The 26,053-nt window shown below is 38.6% G+C and overlaps 1 protein-coding gene and 1 long non-coding RNA gene across 10 annotated transcripts in view; one reads left to right on the forward strand and one right to left on the reverse strand.

The window, feature by feature from the left end:
* Positions 1–1,788: 1,788 nt before the first annotated feature.
* On the reverse strand, positions 1,789–4,185 carry LOC135315958 (uncharacterized). 2 transcript variants are annotated; one of them, XR_010375449.1, is made up of 2 exons: positions 3,603–4,185; positions 1,789–2,639 (listed from the first exon to the last, which is right to left on the reverse strand). It is a non-coding gene; the product is annotated as an uncharacterized LOC135315958 (long non-coding RNA). The 2 variants fall into 2 exon arrangements; XR_010375448.1 differs by having other exon boundaries at positions 1,789–3,226.
* A 40-nt stretch (positions 4,186–4,225) lies between these two features.
* Positions 4,226–26,053, forward strand: part of CEP112 (centrosomal protein 112) — a 173,201-nt gene continuing 151,373 nt past the window's right edge. For 6 of the 8 annotated variants that reach the window (XM_064467132.1, XM_064467135.1, XM_064467134.1 and 3 more), the window contains exons 1-7: positions 4,226–4,381; positions 5,679–5,799; positions 6,766–6,956; positions 7,751–7,917; positions 8,530–8,568; positions 14,497–14,593; positions 16,979–17,053. In XM_064467132.1, coding sequence (XP_064323202.1) covers positions 5,700–5,799; positions 6,766–6,956; positions 7,751–7,917; positions 8,530–8,568; positions 14,497–14,593; positions 16,979–17,053 — 669 coding nt within the window. In that variant the 5' untranslated portion in view covers positions 4,226–4,381; positions 5,679–5,699. Of the gene's footprint in view, positions 4,382–5,675; positions 5,800–6,765; positions 6,957–7,750; positions 7,918–8,529; positions 8,569–14,496; positions 14,594–16,978; positions 17,054–26,053 lie in introns of those variants that run through there. The other 2 variants (XM_064467133.1, XM_064467136.1) reach the window with 2 other exon arrangements.

Here is a 26,053-nt window from a genome sequence, read left to right on the forward strand (position 1 = left end):
GCCCTTTAGCTCTTAACTAATTTATACAGAAAGGCCTTCATCATCAGTAATTAGCTGGGTTCTGATTCCATTACCGCTCCCCTCTGATATGGAGTGGACCTTTAATTATAGATAGACAGAGGGTCATCAGCCTAGGATTTTCCAGAATTTACGTAAGTAGAAAGACTGAGACTTCCAAATGAGTTTAGACGCCAAGTATCCAACCATGGTTTAAATGTCAATAGCAACAGATAATGGGTTCTTCTACACCTTTAAAAGAATTTGCTGAAGTTAGTAAGACTATTTATGTTTTTGAGATTCTAACTTCACCTGAAACTGTTGTTTTACACAACTGTTAATTTTTACCACTGTTTCAATATTGTGTAACGTAACTGATTCCTTTAAAAAAAATAAAAGACACTCGTACACCATTGAGCAATAGTAATGATTTCTGGTCATTAAGTAGCTTTGAAGTAAACTGTACTTTCAGTTTGATTCATGATACAGGTATTTCACTGGTATGATCCAGTCTGGCAACTCCTGTGCTTATGCCTGTATTTCCATTCAGAATAAATAATTATAATTTCAATATCCTAGAAAAGTGATAGAGAAATATTTGTTGTACACTTATAATAAATTGTCATGAGTCATATGTGGTTCCCTCTGAAGTATAAAAGCTTTCTCTGTGATTAAAAGCAGAAGTAAGCTACCCAGTAAGCAAGCTACCATAGAACTTTCTGAAAGGGCCATTTAACATTAAGATCAAACTCCTCATAAGATGCTACAGCTACCATTAAAAATCTCTGAACATGCTCTAATTATCTTTTTTTTTTTTGAAGGCTGCACATGAATATTTTAATAGTATGACTGATAGAATTTGTTCTTATACTTCCTATTTTTACGGAGAGATTGAGGCAGCTTTTAAGTATTTAATACTTTGTACTCATCAGCAATCTAATTCTCTAATGTAGAGACGGACAAATTCACACCAGCGACTGAAGAGGGTATTTCGCTGGTACAATGTGCACTGTGTTTTGGCTCCTAACATGTTTCAGTGGGATCCTTGAACGACATTTGGCTGACAGGCCAAGATATTCATAACTACTTTAACACGTACATAGATCAGCTGACAGGATCCTATCTGTTTGGGAATCTAGCCTAAATGTTGTGTGGACACAGCTCTGGGACTGGGATGTTCGGGACAGTAGCTGAGATACAAAACAGTTTAATATTAACTTGTCTTTCACAGCAAAACACTGTGAAGTTGGCGTAAGTAAAGTTAGCATTCGCTGCCACAGAAATGCCTCTTTCCCCTGAAATTATTTGTATTTTGCACGAAAACAATTGCCCCAGGAACATTCAGGTTTTTCTAAGCAGATTTTCCCAGTTCTACTTTCCCATGCAGCAGGATAACAACTGATCACGTCAGCTGGCCCTGCTTCCTAGCTGGATATGCAGTATTTGAATATTTTAAAGAATCACCCTTAGGAGCCAATGTTCATATGCCGAATTTATTATCTAGTCTCCTGAAGCAAGAAAAGGGAGAAAAAATATCTGTGACCTGGTAAGTCTTTGAAGTATTGAGGTGTTTGTGAATCACAACTTTTCAGACATGAAAGGCTTGCTTCGAAGGTCTGAAAAATAATGTATTGCAACTAGAGGTGTTCCAAAGGCTGGTATGAGTGTGTGAAACCTGCCTTTTTTTAAAAGATGTTTGAAAGAATGCCTTAAGCTGTGCTCTTGTTCCTCGAGGCAACCTGCTGAGACAGTCACATTGATAAAAGAACATGGTAAAGTGAGACAAAAAAAAAAAGGACTGAATGTCTTTTACTTAAATTAAGATATTTTTACAATTCAAACTAGGAATTTGTTCTGTATTCTGGCTGGGGTATCTACGTGTTCTACAGGTGTGTATCTTTAGTGATTTCCTCCGGAGGGTCAGTGCACATCAGCACTCATTGTGTCCAGGCTGAAGCTTTGGCTGGAGGCGAGACCTCGGTCATTTCTTGAATCTGTAGTTTTTCTTTCTTTTTGGACAGAAGTTGTGTGATTGTCAAATCAATGCAGGTAGGCTTCAACCTCTCCGGCCACCCTGCTCTGCGACGGTAAGCAGACCCAGAAACTGGATCTGTTCTCTCAGGAAAACTGTCCTGGAGTACCGGTTCCAATCCATTGGTTCTGCTCTGCCTCGTATTCTTTTTCACCATATACCAGCAAATCCAGTTTTTCAAAATGACAGAGACATATTAAAATCTGAAGGCAATGTGCAGATACGAATCGATGAAGAACAACATACAAAAGAGTTGGCTTAGAAATTCCATTCCTTTTCAACTGTCAGAAAGCAGGTTTGCAAAGCTAGAAGAAATGCAAACCTCACCGTATCACCTGGCCAACACGCTCGCGTGCTGCCCTTGAAAACCTGCCTGGAAAGAGTCACGTTGTCAAGTGCGTTCAGCCTCCCATATTCTACTGACTGACAAAACTGTTGTCTGTCTCTTGTGATTTGGACTGGGTTGGACAAATTGATTTCATAATAATTAGAAAATTCCCATGACAAATCTGGGTTTCTGAAGTGGTGATTCAGAGGTGAAAAGTGGCAAGTACAGTTCTTTGAGCAAGTAAGCTGCCCAGCAGCCTTACTGTGTTGCAAGAATCTTCCACTATTTGAAAACAAAGTAGTCATATCTTCAAAAATATATTAAATGAAAATTATTTTACATTTTGAATTTAAAGATAATAAATAATCTTCATAATCTAATAATGAGATTCTACCATGGATTAAATACTCCATCACTCATTTTTTGCACCACTCTATGCAAATATTGATTTAAGGAGCTATGTGCAATCCGAGCATGCAACCAGGTAGCTGTCATATCTACCACTAAACAAGCCCTAACACAGAATCATTTCTGCTGAAGATCAGCTGAGAAATCAAAGAAAACAGCCAATTTTCTACTGAACATTTAAGAAATTCTTGTTTGATGCATATGTGTATGTGAATCAAGCTTAGAAGAGTTGAAGAGTTTACTCACTTGAGATAAAAGCACTTTAGGTGCTATACACACAGTAAGGTCAGTGACAGATTTTGGGGAAAGAGAACTAATTAACTGAATCAAAGAGGTCACACATTTTATTTGGGATTATGCATACAGAATTATTTAATTGACTCAGGAAGAGGCTGAAGAGCTGAAAGGACTGGGAGATTTCTCTGATCCTTCTGGATTAATTGATGGTTTTCTTGACATGGCTACAAAAAACCAAGTGTAACCTGTATCTCTTGTGTCAGGCAGTGCATGTCAGGCGCGTACTTTTAAATTCTTCTATTACCAACACCCCCTCCTATTTTCTGTCCTTGGGGTAGGACATAAACAACCCAGGAAATGTGAGCAATACTGAGCATATTAAATGTTTTAAAGTGAACTCAAAATCACTCTACTATCTACAAGGATATACTTGAACAATTTTTACTTAGAAATACTCAGAAAGTGTGGCTAAAATTGGCTCTGCAATTATTCAGCCCGCACCTACAATTTCAGTCTCATTTCACCCGCTCACGTTTCTAACGCCCATACGGAGCTACAAAAACATTGCTCAGGCTGAAAAGCTACTTCCGATTTACTGACCTTTAGTTGCAGAGCGGCAAATATTTTTCACTGAGCTGTGTGGAAGCATTTATTTCCCCAAACATTCATGATAACGAGGACAGAGGCACAGCCGATACCCAGCCAGCAGCAACTAAAACAACGAGGCGCACCCCGAGGAACGCGGAGCTGCCTCCCGCTGCTCCTGCTCCCCTCTCCCGGCCCGGGCCCTCCGGCGGAGCTGAAGCACCGGGCCCACCCCCGCCTCACCAGGGCACCAGCCGACCCCACGATCTCCCGCCGTCTCCCACTTCTCCCTTGGCGCTCCCTCAGTGCGAGGTGACGGTAACGACTCCGGACGGCGATTAACCATCGCGGCAGCGACCGTGTTTCTGCGGTGTGACAGGACCGCCTTCACCGCACACTTTTACTCTCCCCAGCCCAAAGGGGTTTTTTCCCGTGCCGGCTCCCGGGCGCGAACAACCCCCCGGACACAACCGCAGCCCCTCAGGGCTCTCCTCACAGGCGGCGCCGCTGCCACCGGCCGCCTCAGGTTTCCCGCCCCGGGGCCGGGCCGGGCCGCCGCCGGCCGCGTCGCCTGGCAACCGGCGGCGGCCCGCGGAAACGGAAGCGGAAAGGGAAAGGGCAAGGCGGGGGCCGGCGGGGCCGCCGGGAGCGGGGGTGGGGCCTGTTTGAACCGTTGGCCGCTCGGCCTGGCCGGCTCGGCTCGGCGCTGCGCGGGGCGGCCTCTCCCCGCTGAGGGGGGCCGGGACCCGCCGGCCCGGCCCCCCCTCCCCGTCCCGGGAGCTGCGGAGAGCCAGGTGAAGGGGGCGGCGTGTCCCGGGGGCGGCCTCCCTGCCTCCTTCCCGGCGGGAGAGGGGCCGGGGCGCCGGGGGTGTCCCGCCGGGGTGCGGGGGCTGGGGGCGGGTTGTGGCGAACTTCATCAGGGGAGCGGGACCGGGGCGGTGCGCCGTGCTAAATCGCGGCGGTAAATCGCTGCAAATCAGCCCCGGGCAGACGCGGGGCTCCCGGGAAGCCGGTTGATAAAGCACCTGGAGGAGGGCAAGCAAAGAGGTGCAGCGGGCTCGGCTGGGAGTGGGGCCGGGGCTGTAACGGGGCTGGTCCGCAGGGAGAGGCCCGGCGGCTTCAGCAGGCTGGTTGCTGCCTTCAGCTTGGGCTGGCAAAGGCATGTGCCAGCTGCAGGCTGAAATGTGCAAACATGCATCGGCCGGCTGGAAAGTAATGACGGATGACCTGGGATAAAGAGCTCTTGTTTGGCTGTCTTTTCAGTACTCCTTCCCTAAGGAACAATTCTGACGTTTGTTGGTTCCGCTACTTTTAGCTCATAGGTCTGTTAGCCGGTTTTCTTCCTTTTTTCCTTCTTCTCTTAAGAAAAAATACTAATTCGAAGGAAGAAAAATTTACAAACGCAGCTAGGACATTCATTAGGTGTTTTATACAAACTGTAACTGAATATGTATTTACTTTCAAATATAAACAAGCACATTCCTGTAGATTACATTGAATATCTGTTGTTTGCAAAGAACTGCTCTTATATGTGTGTTTATTTGAACATAATAAAATATTTAGTTTTATTTTCTGTATAATTCCAAAGCATGTGTTTGCATAGCCTAAGATGCTCAGGGGGTTGGAGCATCTCCCTTATGAGGAGAGGCTGAGAGACCCGGGTTTGTTCAGCCTGGAGAGGAGAAGGCTGAGGGGGATCTCATCAGTGCTTATAAATATCTGAAGGGTGGGTGTCAGGAGGATGGGCTGGACTCTTCTCAGCGGTGCCCAACGCCAGGCCAAGGGGCCACGGGCACAAGCTGGAACACGGGAAGCTCCACCTGAACATGAGGACAAACCCCTTCCCTGTGCGGGTGCCAGAGCAGGGGCACAGCCTGCCCAGAGAGGCTGTGGGGTCCCTTCCCTGGAGACATTCACCCCCCGCCTGGACGCGGCCCTGTGCCCCTGCTCTGGGGGTGCCTGCTCCAGCAGGGGTGGGACAGGGTGAGCTCCAGAGGGCCCTTCTAACCCCCGCCAGTCTGGGATTCTGTGCACAGAGTCTAATGTATAGTGGTATTTAATCTTTCTACTTCAATGTGAATGATTTTGCAGGTTACTTTGTGTTCTTTCAAAATGGATGGTGAAGAGGAAATATGGGAAAAACTAGACGCAGAATTTGATCACTGTGTTGTGGATATGAAGCCTCATGTTCTGAAGCTACAGCATAGGTCAGGTAAATATGGTAAAATGTGCATATAGGGGAATGCTAATAACAAAATTGTAGGTTACCGGGAATTACTATGTGTCCTTGTATCACTTTCTTTAACCAGATGCTTCTTGTCTGATGTTAGAAGGCACTGTTTTGAGGGGGTTTTTGTACAAGTTCTAAAGTTGGATTTTGTCAGTACCTATTGCTGTTGTTTGAGCTTCCCTGTCTTATCTTGGCCATGTAAATGTGCTTTTGCATTGTTACCTTAATGTCTCTATTTTAAAAAAATTAATTCCATAGAAATGAAAAGCATCTAAACGGCATTGTTTTTGAGATTGCACGTACAAAATAGCAAATATTTTTTAGAGATAAGATTTTTTAAATTTAGCTTACGAATGTGTAATAATATAAATGTCTGTTAATTGTGTTTTGTAAATCTAACAAATAGAACAAACTGGTTATTATTATTAAAGGCACGAACCCTTCAGATTAAGACCTTGCTTTGTAAATGTTTAATCAAACGAGTAATTTCATCATCTGGTAGCAGAGTTTGTATAAATAGAGATTTTTTTAAATGAATTAGATTTTGTGTGTATTTAAAATATTAACACTCATGCAAGCTGTACATTGTACCTAAGGCAGGTCTTGCAGTGAGTTCAGAATTCCTGGTGATTTATGTATTAGTTACTTATTAAGGATTGATTCCAAACATGATATTTCTAGAATTCATGTCTTCTGGTAAACATGAATTTATAGAAAATATTTCTGGATTATGTAAATTTGAACTGTTGTTAAAGGCTGATTTTTAATCTAGGGATTTAACCTGTATTTTCCTTTGGTTCAGTCATTTGGGTTTGTTTGTTTGTTTTGCTTTACACTTTTGGACAGAAGGGAAACATCTACAAAATTGGTGACCAGTAGTGGCTTCTGTTTTTCCTATGTGTTTGATTTGCTCTAAAAATGTGTAGTGATTATGATATCTATTTTTAGAACGACAAAGATGTGCACTGTGGATTAAAAAATTATGCGAACCCTCAGGAGCAGGCACAGGAGTAGCGGGAAGGAAGAATCGGAACCTATATGCAAAACTTTTGCTCCACATGCTAAAGCGGGGTGTACTGGAAGGTCCTTTTACACATAAACCAGAACCAGGAATTCTGAAAACTTTACCTTCATACATGGTGGGTGTAACTTCTTTAAAAGACAAACTTGCTTAAACATATTCTGAAAATACTTTTAAGTGTTCAATTTGGCATAAATTTGAAAAACAATTCTGAATGAATTGATGGATTCCAAAAGTGGAATTGCATGTGGTAAATACAGGCATTCATGCTCTGTATCTTGTAATTGGTGTTGGAGAAATCTTTCAATGTGCAAAACCTTTTGAGACCTGCTGCTTCTTCAGAATTCAGGTTCCAAGAAGGCTTATAAAAATAGGTGTTCTGAAGGAACAGAAATGTAATTTTTGTCTAATCCTTTGAAAGGATGTAATAATAAAAGACCCTTGAGACTATATTTTGTCTTAATCGGCAGATGGTTCTTCTAAAAGGAAAAATGTGCTTAAATGAGGTGATTTTAGTAGTCTGCCATTCTGGCTTTTGCTACACTATTTAAACTCTATGAAAGAAAAGATTTATTTCATATTTCACATATATATTGTTAAGCTTGCAGTTTGTTTTCTGAAGACCTGGATATACTGTGTCAATCATTGGCATCAACTTCAGCGAGATAACAGTCCTAATTTATGCTAAAATTACCCATACTGAAAGAAGTAAAGTACGGAAAACATTTACACCGTAGCCTGTTGTACTAATTTCCATGGGTCGGGAAGCTGGTGTTTGCACACCTTGTTTACTTCATTGGAAAAAGAATTTTTAAACTGCAGATATTCCTGCAAGAAATGACATTAACAGTGTAAAGAATATATTTGTGTAAATATATGCTAGAGTTGATTTTGCATTTATTTCAATTACAGTCAATTTATTTTGATGAACCAAATTCAACAAGAGTTCGGAGTAGTAGCCCAGACTGCTTACCTGACTGGGTAATGGGAGAACTAGGAAACAGTGACTCCAAGCATGAGGAATCGTGGAAGGTGTCTTCTAAAGGGGAATCATCTTTAGCAACGCCACTTACATATGGGTAAGATTTCCTATTTGCTTTATTCAGCATTTGATTCATGTTTAATAGATGTTTGATTTGATAAGCTCTGTATGTTTGAATATTTAAGTGTGAGTTTATTACTCTTCCTCATGGACTCAAATATAGTGGTCGTACTTTATATCCAGAAGCTGGGATAATAAATTTTATATTAATGATAACTTTTGTACGTTTCTGTTATTATATTCCTCCATTTTGTCGTCTTCTCTGGCTTCTGTTAAGGCTTCTTCCATGTCCCATAGCTCTGTCCTCTTTGCCTTCCTTCCACTTGTTCTACTTTCCCTTTAAGTTACAGACACTCAGCATGGAAAAATCAATAGGCCAAGCTGATAGTTTGAGAAATTTAGCAGCAACTGAGGAGGGGGTTTTGTAGTGATTTGGACTGGTGGTTACTGTGGGGTACTCATGACTTGCATAAAGAGCCTGTTTGCTAACATAGAAATAATCACGGGTTGCCTTGTTGCACCATTATCTCCATGTTAATACTCTCTGTAGACTTGGTAACGTACTCTGTAGACTTCAAAAGTAGATAATAGAAGCTGTTCTGACATTCTAAATATCTGTCTAAGCTGGTACTCTGGTTATGTTTTTCAGACCTCAGATATTATGGTGGCAAAGCACAGTGGTCACAAGGCAAGAGACAGAATTCATACAAAATTACTTAACTGGGAGAGGGAAGCACAGACAAATGTGGACAGGCAGTAAGGAAGAAGTGATGTGGTAAAAGACTGTATAGATGCAGAAGACTCTCAGGCCAGATTTTTCTTAAAATAGATCAAAACAGTTGCTTTCCTCTTGGAGTTCTTGCACAGTCCTGTTTTCTGCATGCTGATGTATGGGAAATGGAAAGTGGTGTTAACTAACGAAGCCAAGGTGGATTAATCTTCACTACTTCTATACAGTTCAGAATAAGAGGAACATACAATAAGGAAGTGACAAAAATGTGGGGAGAGTAAACATAGAAAAATATAAACATATTAACATATGAACATATTAAAGTTGTAGTCTAAGGTAATAATGCTGAAAGGTTCTTTTATGTCAAATAGTTTTAATGGCTTTTTCTATAGAGAATAGAAATATAAGCAAGAGTATAGATGGTAGATTTAAAGGGTGTTCTATCATTGTTGCTCACAGGTTTTTTTAGAATTTAGTTTTTTATCCCTGCAGTTAAGCAAGTTTTGCTGTTCTGTGACGAAGAAAAGTTAGATGAGTACAAAGAAAGAGGGACTTGAGCCATCTTTTTGTGAGCATGTTAGTTTTTATTAAACACTTACCTGTTTGTCTTATGTCTTGTCATGGCTTCTTTATGAAATAGCAAGGTTTCTTTATATTTCCCTTAAGCTTCATGAATCTTGGGTTACAGAAGGTCAGACTGGACCAGCTGTACTTGTTAAAACTTATGAGGCTAAAAATGAGAGCTGCTGCCTGTGGGATACCCTACCAAATTGTTTGCACTCCTGCATGGGGATGATTGTTTGCAATGACTCCATCCTTGTACTCAGAATCTCTCTTCCAAGTCTGATTTACAATGTTTTGATTTATATCATGCTGTCTACTACAAATACATGTGCTGTGTTGGCGACTAGCACCCCCTATGCCTAGATCCTGCATGTTTGTCATTAGGATAACACAACAATTTCGGTATTGCTTATTTGCAGCTGTACAGCAGAATCCGGAGTATCAGTAGCAGCATCTTGTCATGGCAATCCATTGGACAGCCTCTTTCTGTAGGTTTGCAGGAGCCAGTAAGCTTAAGCTGTGTCCTTAGTTCCAATCAGTTGGGTATAGAGCTGTTTACAGAGCAGGTAAGGGGATGAAACATGTCAGGTTATTAAGGCTTGTTTTCCTGTTGGCTTAGAAAAATGTCCCTGCAGTATTGAAGGTGTGGCACAACCTGATCAGTTGGACACTTGAAAATCATAGGCTTCTTCTCTGTCCTATTTTTTTGGAATCTTATCTAGTTTTTTTTACGCAGTGCAACTTTGCACTGATTATGAAGACTTCTGTTCCTTTTTTAAGCGACTACATTTCAGTCATGGATGGAATTGCCTCTTGTTTGCTCATTTTGAAGATTAGTTAATGTTTAAACTCTCTGAAATCCTTGGTGAAAAAATGCACTCTTCGAGGTAGGGTGTGCATATTATTCAAAACTCGAGCAAACACTTACTTCCTCTCGTACAGAGCTTCCCTACTTCTATATGAAACTTCTGGTTTGGTTTCATTGCATTATAAGTATCCTCTCGGGTTTTGTTTCAGAAGTCTTATGCTGTTTTTTTGAATGTGTTCACTTATATTTTTTGTAAGTTGTTATCATTATCTGTTCATTTTTTTAGGCACAGGGCCAACTCTTGCATTTTTTAATTTTTCAGCTCTGACTTGGCTAGACGACAGATAGGCGCTCTTGGAAGTTACATCACGTTGATATTGAGTATCTTGAAACTTTTCCTCTTCTGTACCCATTAACTATGTGTAATTCTAACAGTAAGTTGATCTTAGGACTGACGCATCTCCTCTTTCAGAGCCCTACAGTGTTAATACTAAGGGGTCTTCTGGTTGCTTACACTCAAATGCTCTGATACGAACCTGTCATTTTGATAGCAGACTTGTGGTTTACGAAACAAATGTGGAAAATGGAGAAATTGCCAGATGTGTTACTATATTAGTGCTTTAGGTTTGGTGATGCAAAGAACTGTTGGGTAGAGCTGTCCAGATACCCTTAATTAAAAAAAATTAGGTTTGACCTTATGAAAACAAGGAATGTATTATGCTTTAGAAACTTTTTTTTTTTTTGAGACATCAGCTAAATCAGTTAGATAACGTTGTGCCATGTCAAGATACCCCGCATAGATCTGATCAAGTTGTCTTGGTCGCTTGGAGTAGCACCATCATGATGAAGTTTCACTCTGGGTATTAGAAGCAATAAAGCAGTATCAGCACAGCTCACCCCTGTTAGGCCTGACCTAGCGTATTGGTATTTCCACAAGGCCATATTTGCAGCATAACGATACACATAATTCTTCTGAATTACTTGTACTGTCAGCTGGGATGGTGAGTGGGATGAGGCGGCATACTCTTCCCTTTGCATCCCGGTGGCTCTTGTCCCTGTTCGAGGAAGGCTGAGGCACAGTTCTGCCTACTCCCTCCCTTGTGTTCTTTGCCATATTTTTTCTCTCTTTGCTACCTTGATTAGAGTACAATATCGGAACTCTGACCCCTTCTCCTATTCAGTATCTGAACTTGAGGTTCAGCTTGCTCTGGCAAAGTTCCCTAAGATGCAGGCAGGGGAGTGAAGCTTTATTTCATTTACTTTTTTGTCCTGTGGGATTGTAGCAATACCTATATTGGTGATCAACAGATGGCTCCCAGGGCTCTGGTCTGTTCTCTGGAGACCTGTATTCCATGTTATTTCAGGCCAGGAGAAGCAAGAAAATGTGATGGAATAAGTTCCTGGTTTGAAGAAATCTCAAAGTGAAACTTAGCAGTAGAGGCATGACTCTGCTAGTGGGTACTCGTACCAAGAATGGAGCTGTGTCTAAGGAAATCTGAATTTATGTATTGGTTCTTTGAAATTTTGATAGCTCTGTAGATTACATTAATCTTCATAGCAATGAGAAACGTTAAATGTGTGAATTATGCAGGAAGAAATACTGCGGGTAAATGTTCAGCCGTTATGTTTTGTAGAAATAGCGTATTTAATAATTTATTTACATGTGTCTCTATTAAGATGTTTGCTACACTCAACGTATAGATTCTGGCTTTCTTTTTATTTACAGTTTTGAATGAGCTATCGGTGCAAGTAAAGATGTGAAGTGTTAAGTATTTCTGGAATCTGCAGTTCGGAGAGAGCGCCAGCAGATGGCGATCTTGTTACATTATACTTGTCCCTCTACTCAGCATGTGTATTAGGAGAACTGTACCCATGGGCACTTAATGTACGTAGCTGGATGAACAGTTTGCTTTCCAGCCGTGACTCAGTTCTCTCAGATAAACTGCAGTATTTTCTCAGGGCAAAATAGATGATGTCAGTGAGAAATGTTTGAGTAATTTTTTGATGTTTGTTTATCTCAATATTCCCTCCTTTAAAAGTCGCAAACAAACGGAGAAGTTCTTTTCACAGTTATTTTTACCTTGCAGTGCACATACTTCTATGTATGAAGATTTTGGCTTTTCTGTAAAAAGTTGTTTATCTGGCTGAACAAAAAGTGGATAGACAAACCTTACTTGCAAACTCAGGTGTAAATGCATAAGACCAAGGCAGCTGGTGCTAGAAAGGTGCATCTTTATTTTGAAACACGAGAGAGTTGGTTTTATGAACGAGTAGTTTGGTTTGAACAGAAACCTGGTCTTTCTGACCCCATAGGAGAATTCTGCTGTATGTTTATAGATTATGCCTGAAAAACATTGTTAAAGTTTAGTACGTTGCTGTGCTGTACCAGGAAGAACCAGCGAGTTTCTCTTACTTTGTTCCTAGTAGGAAATTTACTAATCTCCTTTGTTAGCAGAAAATGACTTCCTTCTCCCATGCTAGCTCACTGTTTTGGCTGAAGCAGGGGCTCACAGGGCCAATGTTGAGACTCTGACCATTCCCCACTCACCTGCCGTGGGAGGAAAAAGAAATAATCTTGATTTCTGGAGCTTGATTCATATTAGCAGAAGGCTGGAAAAAGGAGTGAACGAGTCGTATATGCTTGATAGGAGCAAAATTGCGGTCCACCCTTAATGGTTTTTGCAAATTGTGTTCATAGAAGCCAGTAAAGTAACTTCCTTTGTAGTTCCTCTTCAAAATAGCAGGTATAGAATGAAGAGTATATCTAGACTTTTATTTCCTCATTTTGTCAATTTAAAGATATTACGGGTAACTTGGGTTGGTTTGAATATTTATTGATGTTCTTTAACCCCTTAATGATAGGGGCATGACTTTTGTTTTCTCTCATTTTAAACAATTGAAACTTTATTGGATCGTTAGGTAACCTGAGTATTATTCAGAAGAGAAGTCAGATGAAAGTGCAGATTTACTGACAGGCAAAGATTTGTCTTCTTTCAGTGAAAGATAATTTTGTGTCAAATGTTGGAATGCTAGAGACAGTCATTCTATTATTATATTTCTTTTGATCTTTTTTATACCTCGAAGACTTTGCTTATCTAAACTATTTACTGCGTTGTAATTGTTATTTTGCATCCCTGCATGTTGTTTGTATTTATTGGTGCTGGCAGGGAAGGTATGCTCCCAGTTGTTACATTTCACTGTTCCCTGCTGTTCTGATGAAAGCTGGGGCGCTGTGCTTCACGAGAAGTTTGTCTGTGTTTGTCTTCCTAGAAGTGACTAGTTTACATTGTATATCCAACAGTTGTCTTTCTGTTCATAAACACTTAATTTGTCTCAGTGTCTTTTTGGCATAACTTACTGTCTAATTTGCTGCTGGATGGAAAGAATGAAAGGTATTTTAATGGTCTGACTTGATTTTAATACAATATAGCTAGTCATAGGAAGGTGAGTGGCCTAACAGGAGTTTTTAATTACTTTAACATGTGTGGATTTGACATCGGAGTGTATGCTGAAGTTGCTGCTGGTTTGGATCTTTTGCTATATCAGCCTATTTAATAAACCTTATAATTTTTATTTTATTTTGTTCGAGGCTGCTCTTTTCTTTCACTGTTCTGTAGTTGAGAAAGGTCAGTTGATCAGGTGCATCAGTGAAGGTTATCTTCACCTATCTGCTATTCTTAATTTCCTTTTGTTCAAATGCTTAATTTATGACAAAAAAAAAAATCCCTGTCCATTTTTTTCTCTGCTGGACAGAGTAGTTGCTCATGCTGTACATGTATCCTGTCCTGCAGGTCTTTACCATCCCCCCATATATACCACTTTAGGCTATAAAATAGAGCTGAAGTGAAATGCAACTAATACAGTCTTTGTGTCTTGTTTCTTTGACGTGTTAGTCTCCACCCTGGCCTTTCAAGTCATTGCTTTTTTGTTGAGCTGTATGCATAGTTCTTGCCCTTCTCTTCCGGTTTTTGTATTATATGAAGCTATACCTTGATCTAACCTCATACTGTTTTGGTCCTCCCAAAGTCTTCTCCCCTATGGTGCAGCCAACCACCACCTTCATTCTTTTTTCTTCTCTGTGCTGCTGGACTTTATCCTGTGCTGTTTTGCGTTTAGCAATGTTGTTTCAAAAATGTTCTGTTAGATCAGCCTTCTCAGTTATCTTAGTCTAAAATCTGTTGGGAGATGTTGGGTTGTGTAGTAACTGAGAAATGCGAAGAACGCTTTTTAATATAGTGTGATGTACACGATATTTCTGGTGTTTTTGTTGGTGTGGGGGTTTTGGGCTGTTGTTTTTTTTTTAATGGTATGCTTAAGGCTTTTGTTTGCCTTTAACATGCCTTCAATAAGAAATTTTTCTTTTTTTACTCTACTATTTTTGATCTTTACATTTTGACAATTATTTTCTCTTGTGTATTTTAAAAGATTTTATTTTAAGATTAGCATCCTTTGTGTGCCACAAGTTGTTGAAAATGAATTCTTCCCTTTCTGCTTACTCTTTTTGTTAATAACAGGGAAAGATTCAAGTACAATGAGAAACCATCATTGAGATCGCATTCAATGAGTCCTCCTCACCGGACAGATGAAGATAACTTAGCCACACCACTGTCTGTAAGATACTTCTCCTTTTTGTCACAAAACTTGCTCTAGTTTCAATGAACTGTTTTTATATATGCCTGTAAAGCTGTTATTTCTAATTGCATGAGTCATGATCCCTGTGTACAAGTGCAGACATTTGGGAAGGAGTGATAGGAAAGACTAAAGCTCATCAGAATCTGCTCCCTGCAAGTGCAGGGGACCAGAATTTCTTGTAGGATGCTCTCCGTTCTTCCTAGTGGTTGACCTCTGTTTACTGTAGTGTGTTTAATGTCTACTGCATTGTTTTCCCTAGGCTTGGCAAACTGACTGGATTGACATAATCTTGTATTTTGCAATAGTAGATTAAAGCAAGCTGCATAGATGCCTTTGGCTCTGTTTAATGATGGTTGACCTCTGAGAGAGTGAATTTTGGACAGTTTGTTTTATCAAACATTCCACAACTAGCATTATGGCTGATGGAAGGACGCTGAACAGACTTAATGTAAAACCCTTTTAGTCCAAAATATTTAATTATATTGTATGTATAATTGCAAGCATTTAAACTGAAAATGACTCCTGACAGATACACATCATCAACAAGTATGCTGTTTTCCCTTGTGAATGTGTTCTGTAGCCTTGTAGTCCAGCCTTTATGGCTGGAGAGGGCTGTCTCCTCTGTTTCCTTCACCGTAGCCAGTGTGTCTACTATAGCTCTTGTTCCTCTGTGAAACACTGAATTTGCTGTATGGACGTTGTAGGTCTGCCCACACTTGTCTTTTGACTGTATCAGAAGAACAGTTCAGGAAGATTGCAGCCGGAAGTGGGCTGTTGACACCTGAGCAATTCATGTAGACTGTTCTTACCCTTCTTTACTGGGCACAATCAGGAACTTATGAGGACATGCAGTGCAAGTGGGATAAGCTGGAAGCTTGCTTCTGAGGTCTATCTTTGTTCTGCTATGTGTTTGGAGTAGAGGAGTAGCAAGGGGATGCTTTATCATGGCAGGCTACAAGTGGTCTGTGGGCAAAAATTGAATGTCTCTGCTCAGGCTCTGGTTGGTATGAATGTACTTAGAATGTGTGCTGATTGTATATATACAAATGTAATTTTAAAAAGAAATGCCATAATTAAAAATAAAGAATAAAAACAGATGCTGGATTTTCTAAATTTCTCCTTATTGGTTTCCTGTTTGTTTTACTTGACTTATGGAACAGTTATTGTAAAGAAATCTGTTCAGTTGAAATCTGGATTTGGCTCTTTAAAGGTGTTTGTTGTTTTGTTTGGTTTTTTTTTTTGTTGTTGTTCCTGGTTTTGCCACAGGCTTCCAGGGCAATGTTAGACAAATCACTGCACTTCATTGTTCTTCAGCTCCATATACTGGATTCTACTGTGATTTCAGCTTTAAAAGGGCCTTTAAGTGAAATAATCCTCTCTTGCTTTGCCAAACAGTTTGATGAACATTTGGCTGGCTGGAACAAATAGTATCTTGTTCTGTTGTCAGTGATGGACAGATGTTCTGACATCATTCAAGCCCAGGTAGAGGAACAGGGAGTCTTTTAAGAAGCATTAAGAACTGCTTCAACCAAGTGTTGATTAACTGAAGTCAAAGCTCTCTTTGCCCACTGTGCATAATGAATGAGCAGAATTGAAAAAGAGGTGCTTGCATGCCAATACACACACCTCTTGCTGACAAAACTTAATGAGACAAAGTAATTCACGCTTCAATGTTCTGTTTTTCTAAATAGTGGTATATCTCAGTTAAGGAAAATTTTCTGTACCAACTCCCCTATTTGATACATTGAATGCAATTAGTAGTTACTGTTGTCCTGCAGCAAAAACTGTCTTCTGAAAGACACAGCCCAGACAACAACTACAGTCCTTACTGAATGTGGGAATTTCTTTCTGCAAAGACCTTGAGCTGGGCAGCAGCTACTCTATCCTCTGCTTTTGCAGCTCTGCCCGCTATAGTTACCCCTGCCTTGCTGGGGTTTCCTTTAATTCTTTTTTTTTTAATTTGGAGGCTGATTAGGTGATCTCTGAATTCTAGATTAGCCCCATGAGAGGTACTGTGGAGATGGGTCATTTCTAGAATAAGTATGTTGCCTAAAGAATGGAGTGTTTTGATTTTTGTTTAGTAAACTCACCCTTTGTAAAGGAGGCCGTTGCTTTGGAAATAAGTAAAATAGAGAACAACATTAAAGGGAGAAGGCAAGCTAATTTATCCTCCAAATTCCTTTCTTAGCACAGTACGCTACTGGTAGCTGAGCTGTTTAGATTAAAGCTGTCACAGGTTTTCTGACACTATTAGGAAGTGCAGTGTAGGCATGGCCAAGTTGATGAGAAGCTTTTTTCTGTTTTTTTTAAGATGCTTTATCTGCCAGCTCTTCTGATATTTTGTTTGACTTTTTTATGTTCCAGGACCATCGTCATAAAAAACCCATTTCTTTGGATGACAGTGACCTCGAAGCACGTCTCAATAGTTGGAATCTTGGGGTAAAATAAACAGAGTACATTACTTACTTACTGACTTGAAATGAAAACTCCTTAGTAATGTAGCCTGGATCTCCGAATTTAGTCAACAAAACTTTGTCGGAATCAGTCTTTTAGAAATGAATTGGTAAGGCTTGGAAAGGTTAATTATGAATACATGTCATCTTGAGAAGAAAACACTAAAAATGTCTCATTTTTAAGCAATAATAATCTTACTGTATTTAACATAGTTACTGATAAATCAAGCAAAATAATAATACCTGCTGGTAAATCCCAGTGTCTTACTCTCGTAGAAATTCAGACTGTTTCTTGGTAACTTGATAACATTATTTTGAATTTATGTGTGTATAAATGAAAGAAGAGTTTGCCTTCTGTGTTATTTTTTAAAAGGATTACAGAGTTTGTAAGCCATCAGTACAACTCAGCATTTTTTTTTTTTGTCAGAGTTTGCCTCGTTTTGGAAGTGTTCAAGAGCCTTTTCAGTGTGTTAATCTCTTCCCTTGCCTATTAATAATTAGAATCTTTAGACCAGCTCTGTGGCTCTTACTGTTGGAAAGAGTAGCCTGGCTTTACCAATTTCCTTTGCCAAGCAAAGAATCTACTTTTGTGGAAGCGTCTGCAGTACTTTGGCCTACATTCTTGTGTTACCTTGGCTTTAGAATGTGTTTGTGAATATGGTGCTCTTGCTATGGTGCTGAGAAGTGTCCTGCTTTGATATATCAAAATTAATGTATCTGAAAGAGAATCCATTGTGGGGATGGAATAAGGAGTTCTTTCTTGGACAGCTTGACAACTTCAGAACTAGTATTTATTGGATCTCAGCAACAATGTAGATGATACCTCCCCAAAGCTTTCCATGTTTACAGCTAGGAGGACGTTAATCTGTATTAAAAACTTTTTTAAGACTCTAAACCACTTTTGTAAACACTTCTGTAAAATCCAATCTATTTTCAAGCTATCATCTTTTCTTAGGAATTGAACACATCCTCTATTTTTTTGGCTGGTGTAGCACAAGTAGTAAATACAGTGAGGAAGCAAATATATTTTTATAAGGAGAGACGAAAAAATTGCTAACTAAGATTGATGAACATCTGTGTTAATCTTCTTTGATGTTTGCATGTACAAATTTAACATGTGGGCCTTGGTCCATGTGTTGTTCCTGAGCAATTAATCACATCTTTTGGACCTAGACATATTAGATGAATTTAAATGTTACTTTAATTTAAGGCTAATGATCTAATAAGAACTTATTCCTTTGGTTGCATTTTCTGTCATATTAGTCCGTGACAATTCTAAGGTCATGGTGAAGTTCCTTCTCTCTGTAGATATATTCTGCTGCATTTTTTCTGTTGTGTTGGTTTTTTAACCTATTTGGTTAGGATTAATATCCTCATAACAATTTAATTTTATTAAAATCACTATTATTTTAATAGAGAGGGTTTTTTTTTTATTTTCTGCATATTCTCAGAGGTTGAGAGTCAGTTGTGTTTGGGTGAGAGGGCAGCTGAAGTTGGGAGGGATGAGAGCTAGTTTCTAATCAAATATTTCAGCTTTGGTTTTTTTATAGAGAAAGTCACATATTTTCATGTTGTCGTTTTAATCAGTTACCAAATAATCTTTATTCTTCCTACACTATTGTCAGTCCAGCGGGATATGACAGCATTTAAAAATCTTGCCTATTACTCTCAATGTTTTGCACTGATGGCTCTTCAGTAAAAACATAAATGATAAGAGAGAATGTGAACTCTTTTGTGTCCTTCCTGGTGTTTCTCTTGCTGTTTTGGTGCCTGTTAGTGTTCTAACCGCAAATTTCTTGCTTCTTTTACTTCTGAGAGAGAAGGAAGTCTTGACCTTGGGACAAACCAGGAGCTACTTGAGAGCTTTCCCCAAACTGAAGGTGGAGATTAGTGAAAATATTAGTCTGGGTGCATAGTATTACCCCTTGGAGCTCCTTGTTTTTTACAAGAGTAATCCAAGATGAATTTCTAGCACTTCCAGACTTAGACAAATATATTTTTCAGGAACTGTACTTTTGTAAAGTGGGGAGCGTGGATCTGCAGAAAGCTTTTCAGTAGCAGCCAACTCCAATTTGCGAAAGCGCTGTGCAGGTGTCTGAAACAAATGTGCAAGCAGTCACTTGCAGATTTTGGATATTTGGGCTGTATAAATACCTGGATTATATGAAGAGATAGTTGTAATACCTTGAGCTTTTAGAGCTGCTTTAAGGGGGAAACTTGCTCATGGCCATTTTACAAATTGTTCCAATTGATGCTGACAAAGAATCTCTTTATCCAGCATTTTTATATCAGTGTTGATCTGCCTGCTTGCTTATCTCTTTAATTTTATTTGTTTTTTATTTCTTTTTCTAATTGAAATTCCAGTTTGCAATCATGTTGTGTTGATAATGGATGATTATTAAGCTATGATGATCTTCCACTGATATGGGAGCTCTCTTGGATAACAAATTGGCTACCGAGACACATAAATCAGTTTTTCAAGTCTCCTCTCCAGGGATGGTAATTAAACGAGTCGCTAGTGAGAGACTTTGCCTGATAAGACTTGTTGGGAGTAACCTGACAAAGAGGATTTGAGGTTGTAAAAGAGAGGTCTGTAAGTGGTTGCTGTTGAACAGTGTTTCCCTGCTATGGATCGTGGCCCCCAGTGGGTTCTTAAAGGGTCAGGAAGTTTTAAGTAGAGTTTCATAGTTAAGGAGAATATGTAATTAGTAAAAATGAAAAAAAAAAAAAAAGCTTACTAAATGGTGGCAGCACTTCAGCATCTCTAAGGTTAGAGTGTAAGATGTGATTGCTATTATTTGTAAGCATTTACCTTGCCACAGGAGGATCTAGCTATCTCTTAATTGCCAGCCACATTTGCGGACTGTTTGAGAAACTTAATTTACAAGCGATCCCACCTCAGATACAGAAGACCCCTGACCCAAAAGAATACTCCAGTAGTGGGGGAAAGTTAGGAAAGGAAATATAGAATGGCTTTCACTTTGAACTGCTTAACAGAAAGAAGAGTTGTTTTTAAAAAGCTTTTCCAAATTTCCCTGGTTTTTTTTTTGAGTTTTACTTGTGTCAAGGAGCAAATGGTGAATCTACATTTTTTTCTTGCAATCATGGGGATAGAGCTGATCCTTGGAATTTTGGATAAGTCCTTATACAAGGATTTTTCTCAGTAAGAATCCTTGAAATTTTATGAAACTATTCTTATTTCAAGCAAGTATATAAGGAGAAATGCTTTTATTCAAAAATCTGCAAATATCTAGATAGGTGCTTTTCATAAAGGTGAAGGAAACCTTAGCATCTTCCAGCTGAGAGTTGCTGCTGAGCCTTTGCTGTTCCACTGTACGCTTGTCTGCATTATAGTGACCAGTTATATACTGATAATTTATTTTTACCCTTATCTTTTGGGCTTCTATTTCTTTGATATATTCTAAATTTTCTCTTCTTCAAAGGTTGTGTATTTTCAAGGTCACATACTGAATGTGTTTTCACTTTTTGTGATACACTTACATCAGTGGCTGAGATTTTTTTATTATTATTAAAAAAACTGTGAAAAGTTTTGGGCAATAATTTTATTTCTCTACTAAGCAGAGAGATCAAAGCTTAATAGACTGTAATATGGAGGCTTCAGATATATTTGTTATTAGTAGTAATAACATTTTCTATATGAGAAGTAAGACTGTTGCATTACTTTGCTAATATTGTTGCTTCTCATGGGTAATAAAAGGTTTTTTCCATTTGCCTTGCGGCACTCCTGGTTATCTCTGTCAAACATTTTATTTTTAGAGTTCTTTAGGTTCTAGTCATGCATGGGTAAATGTTTTTAAAAAACGTCAGGTTTTGATTGTGATAAATTTCCCTTTCATACATGGAAAACTAATAGAAGCCAATTTTAAATACATTATAAAAATGTGGTTTCCTTAGCCCTTGTTGACTCTTATCTAAACTGATGTGGGGACCATCCTTTATTAAGTGTTCCTGCCTTGAAGTTGCATTTGCAATGTAGAAAAGAAGAAATCCTTTTGTATTGCTGTTTGAAGGGAGAAGTTTCAGAGCCAGGTGTTTAGGCAAATGCAAGTAATCTTTGGTCATGTTGTTACTTTGACCTTTCTTTGTCCTTCTTTAGCTATTTTAGGATATAATAAAAATCCCTCAGCTATCTTATTTTATTAACAGCTGTCAATAAACTTCTACATGCTGTTGCAAACTTAGTACCCTTCATAAATGGAACTATCATCACCTTCCCTTTAGTTTTGTCTCAAAAAATAATTAAATACTGTGAAACAGATGTAGTGTCAGGAAAAGAAACTTGCTGGATAACCAAATTAAAATTTTTTTCCTCTTTTCTTCTTTTCCTCTAGATGCTAAGCTTTTTAGATTGTAGATAGACACGATTTTTGGATATAAACTTTAAGTTATGTAAAGGAATAACAATGGATGAAACCACTGCATATTCTTACCTGACGTGCCTGTATTTTTTTCTTCCATTATGCTTCTGATACAGTTTCATTTGTCATTGAATTGTAGCCAATTTTAGGTGTGACAAAGCAACTCTTTTTAAACATCCCAGGAAATTCAGCACTTCATTTTAGGTAGAAAGCATGCAAAGAGATTGTACCCTGGGGAAGTACCAAAGGGTTTTTTAATCAGGGAGAACACAATTCTTCATCATTGGAATTCAGCCAGAACAAGAATTAACTCTTTAGCTTCTACCAGAAGTGATGTGGGATCTTCAGTACAAAGAACCTGGGCACTCAGGTCTTTCCCAGAAGAATTTATCATGGGAAATGTTATTGCCTAATAAAGGTTTAAGAGGACTTAGACCAAAGAAATTCTGCGGTCAGTGGCTTGCATTACGTTCTCCTTTCTTGGAGAAATTATATATAAAGTAGATGCAAGCATAGAGAATTCTTGGGTGGCTACAGCAGCAGTGTATGTTAATGCCTGTTTTGTGTACTTGACTGTGTCTTTCCAGCTAGGCTTTCCAGCCTAGTTAAGCTCCACCATTTCTGTACAAACCATTTGATTATCTTTTGTTTGGTTTCTTTGTCTGCTTACTATAAACATACCTACTGTATATGTTGTGGTGTTGGAGGGCAGCAACACTGTAAAAACTTTCCCACAGTGAACTCCAAGTGGTGTTGTGACTTCAAAAAATAAATTCAACTTCCATGCTGACAAACAATCTTCATGTGCTTTAATGTCCTTCCACTAAGACTGCAGAAGCAGCATTAAAGTGAACTTCCCTACAAATTATGATGTTAGATAAGAATGTCCTTACTCAAATTTCCTGAAGCTACTCAGCAGTTATTTCTGTAGGGAACATGCTGGCCGGCTGGGTTCTTAGATTAAAGTAAGAACTTAGGGCAAGGTTCAGTTTAGTTGTTTACCACTTCAAAATCTTAAGTGTTCTTAACTCTTTCATGTGTGTGTTTTTCCATCCTTGTTTTGAAAACAATCACATTGTGTCTTTGAAGAAGCTTAAGGGGGAATGTGCAACAAGCCTGCTCATCCAAATGTGTTTTTTTTTTTCCTGAATCTTAATATATACAACATACCTTCTGACTCTGTTACTGAACTGTAATAAGCTACAGTTGTGCATTACTGAAGATCAGTATATGTTGATAAACAACTTTCTTTAGAACGAAATGTGACTTTGGAGGGGGCAGAACAAAAGCACAGCATTAACGGTGTGCTCGACATATTGGCTGTGGTGGAAGAGCAGAAGCTTCGGTATAAGCTTCTGGACTATGACAGAATAGAGCCTGTATGCTGTTTTCAGCCTGAGGGGTGAAATATAGTTGATGTCCTGAGGCAGAGTCTTGTGGAAGTACTTCATGCTCAAAATTGTGCTTTTTCTGCACTGTCCTTGCTTTTGGGGGAAACCGTTTCAGCTCACTTTACTTCTCTCAATGCTTTGCTTGTGCCTTGCATTGGTAGCTTTAAAATTGTACACTTCAAAAATGTTTAGTCTTGACCGCTTTATACAGAAATTGAAAATACTAAAGTTAAAAATTATTACTAATTTACCTCAAGGTCAGTTTTGGAATCTGTGTCTTTATGAAGATTTCTGCTATATGTTTTTCAACTTAGGAGAATAAATATATTTTCATAAAGTAGACTATTTCTGTTAGGTAATGGGGATCTGATCATCCAAAGCCTTCCGAACCCTGGTTTATGAGGACTTAGGTACTAGAAGGTGACCACGCCAGCCCTTACAAACTGAAAGATGGTTTGTTGTCTGTTTGGCTGCCTAGTAGAACAGGAGAATCCAAAATCTTTTCTACAAGAAATTCAAAAGGCCATTTTTGTTAAGAGGTGGTATTTACAAATTAGAGTTCAATTCTAGTTCAAATAAAGATGTCTTTCATTATGACATTTATTTGGTTCATAATCTTAAAAAAGCATGTGATTTACTGTTCTCGTGGAAGTCCTTCAGTTTCATACATATGTATTTTGGTTTGTCTTTGACCTTTTGCTTATTATTTTTAAATTTGCATGTTTCTCATAAATACAAGCTTTTTTCTTTTTTGGGCATTCTTTATTGTGATATTCCCTCTTTAATGTGGTGTAATTTTGAGAACAAGAAGTTTTGCAGAAGACCAGCATGAAAAGAATGAATGTTGAGACATTAAATGTTTACAGATCAGTTTAAGTGGATATAATCCACAACAAGTAACAAAGTGGGAACATTTAACTTCAAAGCACATATGGCTGCTGTTACAAAATCAAAAAATGCAAGACTTGGGCCATACAAAGTATTAGAGACACGTTTCCTTTCTCATAAACAAGTAGGTTATACCTTTGTTTTTTAGATTGGTTTTGAAATGAAGGCTGTAAACAGCTTAATTTCATGGTCAGATAAAGTGTTTGAATTAATTGTAAATATTTACATTAACTTTTAGCTTTAAAAAAAGCAAAAGTAAAGTGTGATAATATTCATTTTGCATGAGAGAGAGCACTTTTGAAAAAAATCAAGGTTCTGCAGCCTTAGCCTTCTCAAAATTCTGCCGGGTATTTGGCGAAGGCTTTGTGTTACCTGATGCTCAGTTTTCTGGGGAGCCAGAGCAGGGTCTGCCTTGAACTTTTGGCAAGCCGCCTTCAGCCCTGGGAGTCTGCACGGGTGATGGTTAGGCGTGTGGGGTGGATGGGGAAGTAGGCGAGATGAGCTGGAAGGAAGAGTACAATACTAGTAAAATCAGGAAATTTTAGATAGAAGTTACCATTGCAGGTACGAATGTGCAGGACAAAGAAAATCCTTGTAAATTTTCCTGGTTTAGAATTTCTGTACTTTTTGTTTCTGTCCCTCTTGATTCCTCCTGGTGGCTATCTTCTGTAGTTAATGCCCCGTGGTGCTCTCACCCCTGTATTCCTCTCCACACCAACCTCCTCCCCTGTGTCCAAAATTAATAATAGTTTTTGCAGTAGGTGCATAAAAGATTCCTTTATTCACTAATGTCTACTCATGTTTTTTGCATGCCAAGCATTGTGGTGTATTTAAAAAAAAACCAAAAGACACCCAAAAAATCCCAAAATAAAACCAACCCAGGATGCTTAATATGAAAGAAAGTTTAATGTATCTGTTGTAGTAAATTCATTGACATTAAAGAGAAATAGGTTAGTTGTTAAATTACTGTTTTTATATACTTTCAGCTATGTTATTAAAGTATTAGATAATAACTACTCATTGAAACTGAATGTATGTGATAAACATGCTAACATCTACAACTACTTCTGGGTGAAATATGGCGACTCTTCAACAGCATATAGAAATCCTACATAACCTTTTAGGACAGGAAATGAATAGCAGTGTATCGAATTGAAATTTCAGAGGGATTAAGCCTCTTCACTGATAAATTCAACACACAAATTTATTTAATAATACTGGAGAAAGTGCAAGTATTTGATATATTTGCCATGCCTCATAGATCATTTTAATCTTTTCGGGGGGGGGAAAAAAAGTCTAAATGTTATAGGATGTGTATTGCAATCACATTCGTATTCCAAATCTCACTGCCACATTTTACAAGATTGTGCCCTTGAAAGCTTTTCTTGGGTGTTACGTGTTCGCTGGGATGTGATGTTTGAGCCTCATTGTCTGAGAAAATTAAAAAGATATAGTTGTCTGATAGAGGAAGTGGGTTGTGAACAGTGTTATATATTCAGTTCTTAAAAATAGTGATTGAAACAGTTGTTTTAATTATACAATCCTGTTAATGAATTATTTCCTTATGTTCTGTCTTTATGACTTACATATGTGGATATAGTTTCAATGTACTCATCTGCAGTTTTTTGAAAACACTAGATTAAAATCTTTGTAATCTCTAAGTTTTTTCTTGCTTTACGCTGATTTAAATGAAAGTTTATCCAATAAATTTGGAAAACTTTTGTAGAAGCTACGTATTTAGCTGCCAAATTCTTTTAAAACATGCATTGGTGGAATTCACACAACCATCGGGGCTTGGGGGAAAAAAATGTGCAATTTTTGATCCATTTGCATTAGGAAACATTAATACTTTAAAACTTGCTCAGTAGTTCATGTCTAACACAGCGATCTCTTATGAAGGCTTTCTATTTCTATAGCTTGTAAAAGGTGGCAGTGTCCTACTGGACCTTTGCGTTCTGCTGAGTGCTTTTCTTAAGGATCATTTAAATGTTGTAAAAGAGAAAAATTAATTTTCCTGTGCATAATTCTGTGAGTTACTTATAAGTTACAGCCGTGTATGTAGACACAGTACTGCTTTGATTTGCAGATTAACAATGTTTTTATAGAGAACAAAATTTCCTGGTGGAAAACAGTTCTTGAACTGGTGTGTATGTCTGAAGGCATGCTTAAATGTGTTCTGTCGTCGTTCTTTTGAGTGGTACAGTTCCTGGGTTAAGCATACCCTCACTGATAGAGATTACATCTCAGCGTCCCAACCCAAACTTGTCATTGCAAACTTTTTTTAATATTTGGGGATATTTCTTACTGTTTTTAAGAAATAACAAGACA

Source organism: Phalacrocorax carbo, chromosome 16, assembly GCF_963921805.1.
Source record: "Phalacrocorax carbo chromosome 16, bPhaCar2.1, whole genome shotgun sequence".
NCBI classification, from domain to species: Eukaryota; Metazoa; Chordata; class Aves; order Suliformes; family Phalacrocoracidae; genus Phalacrocorax; species Phalacrocorax carbo.